General features: G+C 44.9%; 1 protein-coding gene, 1 long non-coding RNA gene and 1 other non-coding gene across 6 annotated transcripts in view; 1 reads left to right on the forward strand and 2 right to left on the reverse strand.

The window, feature by feature from the left end:
* Positions 1-5,081: 5,081 nt before the first annotated feature.
* LOC134473367 (uncharacterized) lies at positions 5,082-9,201 on the reverse strand. Its single transcript, XR_010043606.1, has 2 exons — positions 7,821-9,201; positions 5,082-6,273 (listed from the first exon to the last, which is right to left on the reverse strand). It is a non-coding gene; the product is annotated as an uncharacterized LOC134473367 (long non-coding RNA).
* Positions 5,565-5,668, reverse strand: LOC111756880 (U6 spliceosomal RNA). Its single transcript, XR_002791269.1, has one exon. It is a non-coding gene; the product is annotated as a U6 spliceosomal RNA (small nuclear RNA).
* Positions 9,202-9,260: 59 nt separating the features above from the next.
* Positions 9,261-15,549, forward strand: part of Cacna2d1 (calcium voltage-gated channel auxiliary subunit alpha2delta 1) — a 401,933-nt gene continuing 395,644 nt past the window's right edge. For 2 of the 4 annotated variants that reach the window (XM_063237508.1, XM_063237510.1), the window contains exon 1: positions 9,261-9,531. In XM_063237508.1, coding sequence (XP_063093578.1) covers positions 9,428-9,531 — 104 coding nt within the window. In that variant the 5' untranslated portion in view covers positions 9,261-9,427. The remainder of the gene's footprint in view (positions 9,532-15,549) is intronic. The other 2 variants (XM_063237511.1, XM_063237514.1) reach the window with 1 other exon arrangement.

A 15,549-nucleotide genomic window follows, 5' to 3' on the forward strand; every position in this document is an offset into this window, starting at 1 on the left:
TTGCTGTCTCATAAACATTTATATATAACATACCAACATACATATTTAACCCGATTTCCAGGTGACAAGTAGACACAGGTGTCAATTTACTATGCACATTAATCCTAACAGAATGTTTTGTTCTGAGTAAATTAATAAAATTGAGTAAGTGGTTTATACAGAAAGACAAGATGACTGACTGAGAGAATAAATTTGTGAGGAGGTGACTAAAGACAATACACCTGCAATTCAGGTTTGCATCAAACAAGGTGCTGAGCTCCTTCAGTTTCTGTTCACATTTGTAAATCCCAAGGGTGGTCAGAAAATGCAGGGACTGTTTACCAAAGAAACACCACAGAGAGAAATGCAGAGCTATAAACAGGGAGGCAAGCGTGTTTGAAGCCAGGAGAAGATGTGGGGTGCTGGGTGGGGTGAGTGGCAATGAGCCTTTTATTGTAATTCAATTTTGAACAGTCACCGTATTACTTGTTTGCCTTTATTGATCTACTGTTTATGGGAATTTCTGGCAAATAAAAGCATTCCTCATCCATCTTACTCACCCTCTCTGTCACTGCATGACTTCTAGTCGTTGCCAAAGTCCCAATGGAGGCAGGACACTGAGCTAAGAGAACTTTCAGGTCTGCTTCAGAGAATGGCAAGAATGTTGAGATAAATGGTTTTGAAGTGAGGGGAATATTGTGAGGGAATTAATGACAGTGTGTCTTTATTGCAATAAGTTTAAAAGTAAACACGTTTATTTTCATCATATCTCACGTATGCTGTATATGTGAAACAGAATTTGGCTTTTGTTGTTAATGATATAAAATAAATTACTATTGATGCTATTAATGCAATTAAATGATGACCACCAATCTACATAATCCAGTGATATTTCAAAAGTTAACTAATTTAAATATTCCTTGAAGTCTAGTAGATTCTGACTGCAAATGGATAATCCAATCTGAGCACCTGAAACTAACTAGAAATTTAAATGCAGAGCCAGACTCTTAATTAAAATCCATGTCTTTCCTACGAGAAATGCAGACTGTGCTTCAAAACACAGATATAGAAGTGCCCATTTGAGACACATACATGTTTATAAGTTTGTGATTTCCTGTATTTTTTTAGATTGTTAATAAAATGGAAAATGTTTTTACTTAAATTTTAAAAAATTCTTGGGTGAGAAAACACTAAAAGCGGCAAACTGTCTAAGTACTGTGTGAGAAGTAACACGACAAACCCATTATGTATTTTACATTTGAGATTTAAAGAGATGAAGGGCTAGGGTACAGCCCAGCCGCACAGCACCTGCCTGGCAAGCCCAGGGTCCCGAGTTCAATTCTTGGTACCAGAAAAAAAAAGAGAAAATAGCAAGATGAAAAATATTTTATTAAAGCTTTTATTGATCACATTTTAAAAATATTGTCATTCAGTGTTTTAAATTTTCTTATTTATTTGGTCAAGGTGGGAATGTTTCATTTTTATAAATGTTTCTGGCTCTTTCTTTTGTTTTCATTTCCACTGAAAGGAGAAAACAGCACTGTGAGAGTCCGATGAGACAGAGCTGTGTGTGGAAGAACAGTACAGAGCCATAAATATCTCCGCCGTGATTATAAATGCAGGAGCAGAGTCGATGCAGCTGATGAGTGTAAATGCCATTTACAGCCTCACACACTTCAGGATTGTAAACCCTCATCTGCACAAACAAAAGATGACTCGTAAAATAGACTCCACACGAACATGGAAATGAGGCAAATAAAGAAATAGGTACATGTGCCTAGTGGAACTGGAAATTTTGTTGTTTTCATATGCGCTTATTGCAAATGAGTATTATTTTTTATGTAAGTTTCAGTACAAGCATGGACAGTGATTAATGATTGAAGGTGGGATATGTGAAGAACAGAGGCCAAGGTTTTATATGTGGACAGACCCTAGATGCTAGCCATTCACGATTTAAGTGTTAAATTAGTAAGCACTGGCTAACGATGATGATATTTCCCACACATCTATGCAGCCAGGGCTCACCGATCTCATCAAGGACTGTCCTACTTAAATATGTAATTAATGTTTAAAAAAAAAAGATAGTGAAAATCTTCTAGAATTCCCAAAGCCATAGGAAGGCTACTTTGAGTGCGGTAATGGTAATGGTATATGGATTATATTTCAATAACCCTGTCACAAATAATAATTTTGGAAAAAACTCTATCAAATATTTTAATAGCAACTTTCCAGTTGCATTTTCCTGTGTAAATTAAGACTTGAAATGGTTTGTTTCATAACAACATTTTCTTTATGGTATGCTTTTTTCTACATCAATGATCTCCACATTTTTCCCTTCAAGTGTTGGCTGAGCATTGGTGTGTGCCAGGCATCGGAGGGGAACTGGGCACACAGCGATCAATGCACGTGACACTCAAACATTCCTGGTTTTCTGGAGCTTAGATCTGAGCAGGGCATTGATGAGTGAATGACAGGACCAGCACTCGGCGGGGTGTGCAGGCAGAGCTCCGGGAGGGGGCAAGAGTGTGCCAGGCTGTGCCCACTGCCACCTCTCTCTGCTTTGACTTCTCTGCCTTCCAAAGCAGCCATGGAGGCAAAAGCAGCAGTGTTTACTTGTGGTCTGGCAGTCAGCACCGCGCCATCAGCTCAAACTCTGCAGGGCTCTCAGGGTTCCAGTCCAGGCTCTGGGTTCCTTGAAAGCAAAACAACCTGGTGCTTGTGTCTCACCGATCAAGGGGTGTGGATTACTTTTCAAAGCCTACACAAGTAGACGAATTTAAAAATTTAAGAAAAAGTGCCTTAGAACATGTGGGTACCACAAGACTCACCAGTGGACGCTCCTCACCAATCACTTGTCCTCCCAGGTAATTTAGTGTTCAGTCTTGTTTACAATCACGTGTTCTAAGCTGGTTCTGACTCTTAAGTCTACACATCTGGAGATGTTTTTCACCTTTCAAGACTTCGTATTTCACAGTGTCCATCGTGTGACACCCTTGAGTTGGGCAGGCCTGTAGATGACTCGGGCAGCTAGCTGTGCCCTTTAATTCCCAGAGCACTGTCCTTGCTGATAAAAACTGGGAAGAGGCTTAGGAAGGCTGAGTGACTCGATCTGTATCTCTGGTCTCCTGAACATCAGCTAAGAGGAAAATCGCATGGTGTGGTGATTAAGAGCCAGCACCAAGGTGCTAAACCCAGCATCAGAACTTTATAAATGCAAGAGCTACCTTGGGGTGAGCTGTGTTTAGGGGATTTCCAATGCTCCACGGTTAGGGAGGAGTTTACAGTGATCTCAAGAACCAACATGCTATCTGCAATCAGCAGTTTGAATGCTGGGCCAGGTGTGGTGGTGCACACCTGTAACCCCACTCTGAATGGAGAGGCAGGGGGACCCTTTGCTTTAGGCCAGCACGCATGAGGGCTCAGGCCGTATCTCCACCCCTTAACAGAGGAGTAAGCTAAAGAAGTTCAGGTTTTCTTGTTCAGAACAAATCAGTGGCAGAGATGGGAGAAGCCGGAGGCCCAGGCCACCATCCAGAGCTCCTCAATTCCCAGAGGCGAGAAGGTCTCACGGGGCAGGAAGGCAGCCTCTGCCTCTCACTCCGAAGCCATTTGAGCCTCCCTGTTATTTGTGAAGTTTTGCAAAGAAAAGGTACAAAGGTACAGGGTGGGGGGGGGGGAGTGGTTCTGCAGGTTGAAAATGAAAACTGTCTGCTTATTAGAGTTCCTGAGTGATTTACTACCCCGGTGTCCTGTGACTATTGACTCTCTTGTGTGAGATAGGTGGTGGGGTTTAGCTACTTCATGTGAACCCCAGAATGCTGCCCACGGGTTTATCAGATGCAAAGGGAATGTGCCGTGTGGGTGATGGAAGTTGTACCAAACAGGATGCTTTGCATATCATGTGTTTTTTTGATTTAAGAAAGTGATTAAATATTAACATGATACAACTTGTTTTATATTTAAATTAGCAAAATTGATCTTGAACAATTATTTATGGTTCTATAAAATAGGAAGGCAGGAGAATTCTGTATAATATTTGTTCAGAAGCAAAACCTTTAGTTGGTTAAATTTTTTTTTTTTTTTTTTTTGGTCCTTTTGAAAAAGGATCTCACTCTGCAGTTCAGGTTCGTCTGAAGCTCACTTTGCAGCCCAGCCTGGTCTTGAACTTGCAGTGACCCTCCTGCCTCAGTGTCTGTGCTGGGGTTACCAGCATGCACCACCACGCCCGGCTTAATCGCCTGGATACTGAGGGCCTTTGAGGTGCCCTGCTTCTTGGTCCCCTTTATGCTCTGAGGCTGTTTGCTGTGTGTCCCTCTCTGCCTGTGCTCTTGGCTTATCTGTGTCCCATGAGCAAACCCGTTCCCGAGCTTCGCTCCCCTCCCACAGTTCCCTTCCCTTCCCTTCCCTTGGACACCTGGCTTCTGCCCTCCTTAACTTCCTGCTTCCTCTCACCCTGTGTTAGGAGAGGGAGTCCCTCTGGGAATGTGCTAGACACTCAACTGTTTCCTACTGAGGAAGAAGAAGATCAAAAGGAGGGCACAGAGCAGGCAGAGGGAGCCGGCTGGCTAACTCGGGAAGGAGAGGGACAGGCACTGGACAGAGGCCCCTTCCCGCACGCACATGTGCTGTGGGTATCTGTCAAGGCCTGCACTGAAGTTGTCAGCAGGCTGATGGGGAGATTCCTCTTCCATAAGTACATCGCTGTTGGTGGAAGAGAAAACTTTTCATATTTTGAGAAAAAAATGAAGTGTAAAGAAAATGTATATTAAACACAATATATAAGGAACTCAAATGTCCACTCATTTTTTTTTTTTTTTTAATTTTAACCAGGAATTAAACTCAGGACCAGGCAGGCGTTTATGCCGCTGAGCTGCACTCTGGGCCTGAACATTCTTTCCAGAAGCATCAGTCGCTGAATATCAGGTAATAGCAGAGAAAGGCATAGAGGAGACTAAACACATACATAGTCCTCAGCAAAAGCAAGCTGGCTTTTGTTACAAATAAAGACGGCTAATTACATACGCCTTGGATTACAGTTCTAACGACATGACAACCTTCATTCGGGAACTGCTCCCTCAAGGTCTGAAAGTTATATATTTGGATTTTGGTTTAAACTAACTAGAAGTTAATCTGCAAGTGTCCAGTCAGTATAAGATAAATTCACCAACACGTATGACATCTTGGGGAGAGACACACTGAGCTCTGTGGAGCAGCAGGGTTTGAGCAGCAGAGTAATTAGTGGACTGAGGCAGTCACTACTTTACCTGCACGATCTTCACCTAGCTCGGCTCAAGTGTAAAACCCTCCGTCGGGCTATGGTCATTCTGATAATGTCACGTGCTTAACAACGGTCACTGTCGTGAAAGGTTTAAAGATTTGTGACTTAAAAAGAAAGAAAGTCAGTGTATGTAAATTCCAACTGTAGACAATATAAGCCATTTTAGAACAGGATTGGTCAAATGCCTATCTGAGTTTTAAAGACATGCGATGTTGAAATACTATTACTTTTATAATAATGTCATGATAGAGCACTACGTGGTACACAAAATATCCTTCAACTGCCTGGCTATCATGGAAATTTCTTTTTAAATAGGGAGCACTTCAAGAATTTGCCCGAAATCCTTGCGCAGGGCCCACGCTGCTGTTCTCTGTGTGCTTCCAATCATAGCACGGCTGCTGCTGAAGCCAGCACCAGAGACATGTTTCGTCAGGTTACTAGGAGCCCTGAGGAATTATATTCTGTCACTTCACACATCACAAATAAAATGCCACTACTGGGTAATATTCACTCCATATTGATTTTCCAAATACCAGATTTAGAAGTGTGCATCTCCTGGCACAGATAAAAATGGCAGCACCTCGGTGGCTGTCTACTTTACTCATCTGTCAGTGGAACGTAGGATCTGCCCAGCCAAGGGCTCTGTGTTTCCAGATCTTGTGCATTTGGTGTAAAAACGGCGGGCACACCAACCACAGAAGCCGGCATGCATGGGAGCGAGCCTGCTTCCACAGCCCCTCCCCCACGCCCATTACTGAGGGGAGAAACCTAGCAACCCCCTTCTGTGGCCACCCCAGGCCGCCACTGGCAGCAGGGCTGTAGCCTGTGGGGAGCAGGGAGATTATGCAGAGGTGAATCTGATCCTTAACACAGCTGATTTTTATGAAAAAATGCTGGCTCCGACAATGTTTTGTAGTGTTTAAAGAACAAGCCAGTTGTCACCAGAAGGACGGTTTCCATAGATGTCTCTCTCTTTCCTCCTGGTGGAAGGCTGCATTTCCACAAAATTGAAGAAACTGGAAAAAATAACAAGAGTTGCCAGTTTGGGTCATTTTCAGTTTTACTGTGTACCTTCATCAACCATTTTCCATCACACTATTTTTTGCCACTGAATATTTGGAGGAATAAATAAATTTTCTACTGCCCTTTGCCTGTGTGGGCCTACATAAAGGATTCCAGACACGTTTGTGCTGTAACTTCCAGTGTGAGACAAAAACAAAACAGAGCCCTGCAGCTATATTTATGAAATGAAAGGTAGATCTTTCTGACCACCGAATCTAGATTTCACAGTCAAATCATTTTTTAATACAGAATAATGCAGTGGGCCCCAATGTTTGTTTTTATGGTGAAGATGGAAAATCACAAAGGAAGAGGAAGTGAGTGAAAATTTCAGTGCTTAGCAGAGGTGCCAGGCAATACCACAGAGCTACTGTCTGGCTGAAGATGCAGCATTTTAAAATTTAACAGCTAATTTGCGCAAACACTTTAGCCAGCAGAAGTTTGCCAATAACACTCCAACAGGCTAATATTACTTCTTCAAGGAACACTCACTCGATGTTGCTTTGGGTTCATTTAGAAAAGCATTTCTTGCTTCCAAAGTTGAATGTCATGTCTCTCAATAGATACACCATACTACTTGGACCAATGAAAAATTCCTTCTCAACAGCAGCCTTGTTTGTAGGAACTATTGCCCTACATTTCTTAATTTAGAATAATTTCTTCTGGGGCTTTTTTGTTTTTTGAAGGCCTAGATGTGCCACTTTAGTTTAAAAATACTGAAAATACATTCTCGATTAAAAATCACTCCGACCTTCCCTTGCCATTCTCACAGGAACCCAGACTTCTGAGTTGCTCTTTCTTCTCTTGTCTCCTGACAACCTTCCTGAAGGAGAGGAGACAGAAGGTTTCTGCCTGTGAGCCTTCACCTGAGGCTTTCCTGCCTGGCAAACACAACTGAGATCCAAAAGTGAGCAGTCATAACCTGGTTGAAAGTAAATTTGCATGCATAAGACCTTTCAGCTTTCTTCTAGAAATGACTAAATGTAAAGCTGTCCTACAGTGCTTCAGTCATCTATTCTGTAATTAAAATGTTTTCTTGTAAATGAACGGTGGATATTGATTTGAGAGTTTTGCTCCTTTATATCTCATGATGCAATTTTACCTTCAACCCATATGACGTGGAGGCATTTTAGCTTTAGTGGAAAATGCTGGTGATTTAGTGATGTTTTACTAAAATTAATGGGATACACTCTGATTTTTATGGAATTTCCCAAAATGATGGAACTGAGGGGACAAAAACCCTATAATGCAATGTTGTTTTAGCTATCACAGAGACAAAATAAAAACCATCCCTGAACCGCTTATATAAAAGGTTCAGGTTGGTGAAATGCAGACCTTACTCCTGAGTAGTGAAGAGCGATTCGGGCTCCTGGTTGACAGGCATCCCAGTCTGCAGGAACTGCAGCAGGCACAGAACTGGAGAGCATGGTGCCCCACAGGAGTGATCCAAAGAAACTGAGATTCTGCTCACAGGCCAACAAAGTTAATAATACAGTCTACTTACCTTTTCAAGTTTATTATCTTCTTTTATCCTTTAAGCGTTTTCTGCTAAAGATACAGGGTGGAAAACTGTGTACCATAGGCGGAGGTCTGGAGTCACTAATGAAATTATGGGCGAGATGCATGACAATGACACCTTTCTGCAGGGCGCCCATTGTGATTCCAGCCTCCCGGGGGAGGATCACCGGCTTCTGTCAAATTCAGCGCTGCTGCATCCCTGTGCGGGGAGAAACCGCTGCCTTTGAATCATTAAAAATTGAAAAGCGATGGATTTGACTACTAGGCTGCCTAACGCTGGAGTTGAAAGCCCCGCTCCTACCCAGAGACCCTGGTTCTTCCCGGTCTGCGCCCCCTTTCCTCAGCCACTCTCCAGAGGCCTGGTGCAAAGCAAAGGGAGTTGAGTAGCGCCCATTTCGTGAGGTCGCTCCGAGGGGTAGGGGAAGAGAGGTACAGAGTAGGCAGAGACGCTGGGACAGAAAGAAAATAAACACAGCAAGGAAACGGGGGCGACGGGGGGAGGGGTGGGGCGGAGGTCACCGAGCCAGAGTCTCATTATTATGCTCCTATCCTCCGGCCGCCAGCCGGGTGTGCACCATAGCGCGTGCTTCCGGAGGGGTTCCGGGCAGTGAAGCCCCCAGGTCAGCATCCCCTGCTGGCCACTCGCTCCCTGCAGTACAGGGGGCAAACCCTCAGCGGTCCCAGCATTTACAGACCGCGGGTCTGCAGCCAGGCCCTTTCCGGTTAGGGACCCCATGGCAGCCTGCACCCCGGGCCCCTGGGTGCTGGAGGCCGCCGTTCCTTGGCCAGGAGCCCGGAGACAGGGCTCGAGCGCCGGGGAGGCCTCGGGGGACCCCCTGCCTCTTCAGGGGACGCCCTCCCCGTGTCCCTCACGTTCCACCCTGGGCGCATCCTCCGGGGCCACCTGTTCTCTGGCCACCCTCTGTGCCTCACCCCGGCAGGCGGGGCAGGGCGGGGCGGGGCCCTCGGAGCAGCAGCCCCCCACCCCCCACGGCGCCCCTCCTGCCGCCGGATGCCCCCGGGAGCGGAGTCCCTCGCCCCCTCCCTGGCCCTCCGGGCTCTGGCTGGGGAGGACGGCGCAGCCCAGCCCCGTCTCTTGCTGTCCGCAGCGGGCCGGGACTCGGTGCTCTCCAGGTGAGCCCCGCCGGGCCCAGCCGAGCCGGGAGCGCCGGGACCCGCCCAGCAGGCAGCACAGCGCGCCGGGGCGCGTGCGGAGCGCGCTCCCGGGCACGGACCCTCCCGCCGCCGCCTCCCCCTGGCGGCGCGGAGTCTGCGCGGGAGGCCGCGCTCGCGTGGATCGGGCTGCCGGGCGGGGCGGGACTGCGCCCGACGCCGCGCGCTGCCGAGGGAGGGGAGGCCGCGTCCGCGCTGTCCCCGCCCCGCGAGGAGCCGCCCCCGCCGCCCCCGCCGCCGCCGCCGCCCGCGCGGGATAAAGCGGGGCCGGAGCGCGGCGCCGCCAGGTCCCCGAGCCCAGCGCGCTGGATGGCGGCGCCCGCGGCCGAGGCGAGGCAGCGATAGGGACCCGCGCCGCCCTCGCCGTCCGCTCCGCCCGCGCCCGCGCCCGCGCCGCCCGGCCCCGGGACCCCGGCCTCGATGGCGACCATGGCCGCGAGCCGCCTGCTGGCCGTGGCGCTCGCGCTGCTCCAGAGTGCGCTGATCCGGCCCTCGGCCGCGGAGCCGTTCCCCTCGGCCGTCACGTAAGTGCTGGGGCCGGGCGGGCGGCGATTGGGGCTCGCGAGGGGATCGGGGCGCGCGGATCCGGGCGCGCGAGGACCGGAGCGATCGCGCCCCGAGACGCCCAGCCCGGCTCCCGGCACCCGGACTCCGGAGCCCCGGACTGCAGGAAAAGTTTGCGGCCCCGCGTGCCCGCTCCCAGCGGCCCGGCTCCGGGAAAGTTGGCTGTGGCCCGGGTGCTCGGCGCGCGATCAGTCCCAGCCCACGGGCGCCCCCGGCCTGCGCGCCCCACGCAGCCCAGCTCGGCACCAGGACCGCGGGCCAGCACGGCCCGGGGAGCGGCGGCGCCGCCCTGAGGAGCACGGCCCCGGCTCCGGAGGGACGGAGGGACAGCGTCCCCGGGCTCCCGCACTGTTCCTCGTTTTTTTACATTTTTAAATAACTTTGGTGCAAAAGGGGGAGGACAATTTTTGGTGGCTGCTGTGAACCCGGTGCGTGGAGAGGCGCCGGGAAGGCGCCGGGGAGCGTCCTCTGCTCTCGGGCGGCGCGGGAGGAGCCGAGCCGGGGCGCACCGCACGGTGCACGGATGGAGTGCGCGGAATCGCCCATCACTCAGGCCTTCTGGGAAAGCATTTATTTTGGTTCTTGAAACCACTTTAAAGCTTCACAGAGTCGGTGCACTTAAGTGGATGAGTCACTTTCATGCATTTTACATAACAAAAACACAAAGCCCGAGGTGGCCTCCGGAGCCCGCGGCGGGAGCGGCGCGCTGCCCTTTGTTGGCGGGGCCAGGAGCGCCGGGCCGTCCGGCGTGGGGCGCGCGTCCTCCGGTGCCGGCGGGGGCCTGAGGCCGCCGGCGTGTGCCGCCCCCGGGTCTGTCGCCGGGGACCGGAGGCCGCGCAGCCGGCTCGGGAAGGCGAGCGAGCCGCGAGCGTCTCGGGTGGCTGTCCCTGATTTACAGTCCTGTTCCTCTTCGGATGATCGTCCATAAAACCACTGCGAATCCTGTTGGTTACGAAGCGAAAAGGGTCAGTGCCATCTGTAGATCTTCGCCGAACTGACAGGTGATCCGAGGGGATATTTTTAAACCGAACAAGTGGGAGAATTCCCCGAAGAGGCGCTGCCTCCCTCTCGCTGTCATTAGGAAACCACGCTGTTGTTTATTTAATGCTTTTAGTGCTTTTGTAGCTCGGCCCATTGGGGAGGAACTCAAGTGACTCGTAGTGGCTTTTCTTGAAGTCACATTGTTAATGTGCTCGGCTTACCCCTTGTAAAAGCGTCGTTTTAAACCGAGAATTTACCCCTAGTTCTGGCATTTGGGGAAGGCAGCATTACCCTGGAGAAAAGCAGGCCTTTCCTAGCACAGCCTGGACTGTGGCGCGGGGTCGGTGCAAAATCCTTACTGTAAGGAGGTCTGTAAGGAGCGCTTCCCTAAAATAAACACAACCAGGTTTTCAGAGTCAGAAAAGGGATGAGAGAGAGAACACATAGTGGGTTTAGGGGGATGAAGACAGCACAGTTTCTTTTCTTGGAAAGGATTTGGCTTTCTTTTCAACGATGGAAATGCAAGGTATTTTCAAATTATGTGAGACATTATTTCTTTCATGGACAAAGAACAGTTTGGACAGAGCTGAGCCACTCTCCTGTAGGCGATGTTAGCGATGTTTTTGGACGGCTTTTGCATCTTCTAAGGTTTATCTGAGACGTTAGCCAAACCTGGGAAGTGGGAAGTGACAGGTGCCATTTGTCCTTCTTGTTAGATCTCAGACTAAGTTTAGTCTGAGAAATTTAAAAAATGGCATTAATTTCATCAAGATGTGGTGCCATTTGCTTGTGAAAAGATTTCGTTTATGAGGATAAATCTTTTGAAAAAAACCAAGTTTATAAAAGCTGGGTAAGAAATTATAAATGCTGGGTAAAGGGAAAGTACTAGTTTTTTGTATATCTGAAAATTAATACATTTTTATTGTTTGCCACCTTATTTTTCAAGAAATAACATAAGTTTTACTATCAGAAGAGGAAGAACGTATGGTTAATGCACTATAAAACTAATTAGGTACTAATTGAAGTTGGAATGAAATACAATTAGTCTTTCATTTTTAAGGTAGTGTTAATAGAATGGAGGGCTTAAGTTTTATAATTAAAGATAAGTAATGTGTCATTCTAAATAGTTACTTTAGTTTTGCACTCTTCAATTTGACAAACATTCTAATAGAGCATATTTTGGATTAAAATACTTAAACTGTTCTAAAAACTAATGCTAAAAAACTGCAGTAGTATTTTTTCACACAAAGGAATTTTGATAGCAATTCTTTTTCTGCATTAGATACTTCCTTTGGAAATGTTTGTCTCAGTAAGGTATGACTCAAAGATGTGATATGGTAGCAGCCACCTAATACATAAATGGTTTTGGTTTCAATACAAAATGCAATGCGTTCATATCCTATTACATGTACATTATTGTGGTATCTTAAAAATATAGTTTTCAAAAAAGTACAGGTTTTTAAAAAATTCTCTGCACATGTTAGAACACATGTATTTTAAAATTCAGAATTATGTGCATATAACCAGTCGTAATGTTAATTTAAATGTTTTTAATTTTAGAACTTATTCATAAACCAGTTGTTTAAAGCATCATCCTTATTGTTCATATTACACCTTTATCTCAGTCATATTAAAATGGTAATCAGTGAAAAGTAATTGGCTGAAAGCTCATTAGTGAGATTTTAATATACACTGTATAATGGTGCCAGTATTTAACTAACCAACCCAGATATCCACAGAAAAAGCATAAAACCTCATACAAGACTAATATTCTTGACTATTTGTTTTTAGACATATTTATATTTCAAGGCTGTAGAAAAGAAATTTCTCTGTGTTGTGGCATTTGAATGACTATTCTCTGTGTTAAGAGTGACATGGTTATTCACTTGAGTTTAACAATTTCTGTGTGCATATTGCATACTTGTGCACAGGGAGATATGCCTTCTAAAAGTGGGAGAAGATATTAAACATCTGAGAATCCCAAAAACAGTGGGCACTAATGAATCTTTTGTTCAGACCTTCGATTTATTCTCATGGTCTGTGCCATGTAACATGTATTATTCTACAGGTGTGTGCTTAAACATGGAAAGGTAAATATAGATAGTAACATAATGTTAAGCGTACCATCACACATTGGTACATATTTAGCTATTTGCATTTGCATTCCAGTGAGTACTAAACAGACTGAAATAAATGTAATTTTTAAAAATTTGGGGAAAGATAAAAGAATACGTGCTTATAATTACTTATAAAAGAAAATAAATTACATTATCTTTTGAAGAGTACAAAACTAAATGTTCATTATCTTTATATGACTTTCATTAATTTTAATTTAACAATACATGTAAACCAGAATATAAAGCATGTGGTTCATTTAGAAAATGAAGATAAACCCATCACTCTGTTACTTCAGAGAAACCTGCTCCATAGACATCTTTCTATGATTAATTCAACAATAATAGATATGAAATAACAACCAAGTACTCCTAGAGCTTGCAGTTTTTGCAACAGTATAAACAAATGCAAATTATATGTTGCATGTAAATTTAGTACTTGCTTTTAATGTATATGTTCAAAAGAGACGACATTCTAGAATTCTAAAAAGTAATTTGAAAGTTATGATCATAGAAACTGTATTATCTGATTCATATATTCTGTGGTGCATCATTATATAAAATTCCTACCTCAGTTTTTCTTCCCTATTTGTTAATACAGATGCAAATTTCCAAGCAAGTTCTCTGTTTTTCTTAATTCACCTCTTATTTCCTAGTGTGTGTCCTCCAACTGTTTATAATTTTAAACTGGAGACTTAAGAGGATAGCATAAAATATATATTTTTGGTAATTATGCAACTCATTAATCTTTTTTAGTGACTTGTGTGTGGGCATTGACCAGCTGTAACATAAGCATTGATAGGATTTTGGGGGAAAAGTCAGAATTTATTTGTGCATTTCTAAGAAGTGAAGAACCAGCCTTTCCTCACTGAAACCAGGAGAGCGTCCCTGTGAACCTGCAGACAGCCGGCAGGCTTAGTGTGGGGAGCCAGCCCTGTTCCATTGTCTCCACCCGCTCGGACCTGCGGCTTGCAGCAAGTGCGCAGAGCTTCTGCTCCAGCATCCACCAAGCCTTTGCATGCACGGAATCTCCCAGGGCCACCGTCTCCCCGAGCCTTCCATGCAGCTGTTTTTCCATCACCTTGGAACTGGGCCTGGAAGGCCGGCCCTGTAGCTTACACTCCACGGATTCACTTTTCCTTTTGTGTGCTTACAACATGAAAACGGTCGTGTCATATTGTTTATGGAGTTGAAAGAAAAAAATGACTCACTTGAATGTCAACAGAATAATAGGGGTTAGGAGTTTGTGAGCAGAAAGTGGCAAACACACCTATCCCGTGGGGTCTGAGAGATTAACATTGCATAATTAGATACTTTGCCTAGTCTATATAATTACAGTATTCTGTTTAATGGACGATAGTTTGTGTGTGGAAACAAACCTCTGTGCATGTGTGCATACACATGTGGGTTACAAAAGAAAGCCTGTGTAAAGTAAGTTCATTAACAGGTTTTGTGCTGTCAGGTTTCTGGCAAACCCCCACTGTCTTCAGGGTTTAAATCCTATTCAGAGTGTTTTTATAACAGGAGCATTTTAGCATAATTGTCAAGAGAATTAAAGGAGACCTTATGTACAAAAGCAACTTGAAAATGCTCAAATCCTATAGAGACAAGTTAAGAGGATTGATGGGTAGCCAAAGGGAAAAAAGCATTTTCTACAGAGAGATGCAGCGTCTTCCAAACAAAACAAGGGTGAGAAAAAAAACTGCTGCACTTGGATCTTGGGTACCTGTTAAAGCGTTGTTTGTGTATTAAACAGTTTCATTTTTGCATTTAGATATGGTGTGCTTTGAAATTAGTACTTGACAGTGTCATATTTTCAGAACACGAACAAGCATGAACAGGTTGTAAAATCGGATTTGTAGACTATAAACTCAGGTATTTCTTCTTAGTAGTCTTTGCATCTGTTGTAATTCAGTACAAAAGAATTAATTACTATTAACAATTTTTTAAAAAAAGGAGTCAAGGGTTAGGCTGTTGCTCTTTTAAATTTTGTCATTCACAGTTGTACAGTTTCTAACAAGATTATAAACAAGGCAGAGACTGACATTGTGGCGTCAATATATCAGCACACTTATTTTTTTATTCCAGTAATTTAAATCAGGCAGTTTTATATAAAGCAGTATTTGAAGTTCTCATTGAATATGAATGTGGGATATTTCTGGCTAAATGTTATTTTAACATTTGCTTCTCCTGATTTTTCTTTAACCATATGCTCTGTGGATTAAAAAAATTAGGATGCATTTAAAACTCTATATCATAAGGGAAAGAAAAGCTTGAGCTATAAATGTTGGCAGTGGAAAATAATGGTGTTGGCCATTTGGAAAGCTTCAGTTCAGGGGCATCATCTTAGTATCTAGTTTAGCTCTTTTTCCTAACTGATTAAAAATGCACTGTGGTGGTCTACTGGCAAAGAGGAGACTTAATTCCTGTATTCTCTTATGCAAATAATTCATTCCTGGCTTCTCTTTCATACTCTTATATGTATATTATTACTACTAATCATAATTTATGATTTGCACAGAACATGAAATCTTATGGGGAAATTTTGGAGTATTTGTTTTTCCTGAAAGTCGCCATGATCAGACTGTTAGAAGTTATTTTCTTTTACACACCGTGGGCATTTCCATTTAAGGGAATTTTTGAAGGGATTTTTATACACAAATAGGTCTCTAGCACCTAATTGACAATTCCATCAAAAATGTCAAGCAGTGTAGACAATTGTTGCCTTTGACATTTGCCCACATACTGTGGGGTAATTAGGGGAAGACAGAAGGAGCTAATAAAATTGTTCTTTTTGAAGGTGCACACTGTCAGGCTGAGTAAAGCAGGGGCTAAACAATAGCGCCTTATTTTGAGAGTTAAAAGGGGGAGCTGTGTGCAAGG

The sequence above is a fragment of the Cavia porcellus genome, unplaced genomic scaffold (genome assembly GCF_034190915.1).
Source record: "Cavia porcellus strain 051 isolate PalLab524CR breed Dunkin Hartley unplaced genomic scaffold, mCavPor4.1 scaffold_2, whole genome shotgun sequence".
NCBI lineage: Eukaryota > Metazoa > Chordata > Mammalia > Rodentia > Caviidae > Cavia > Cavia porcellus.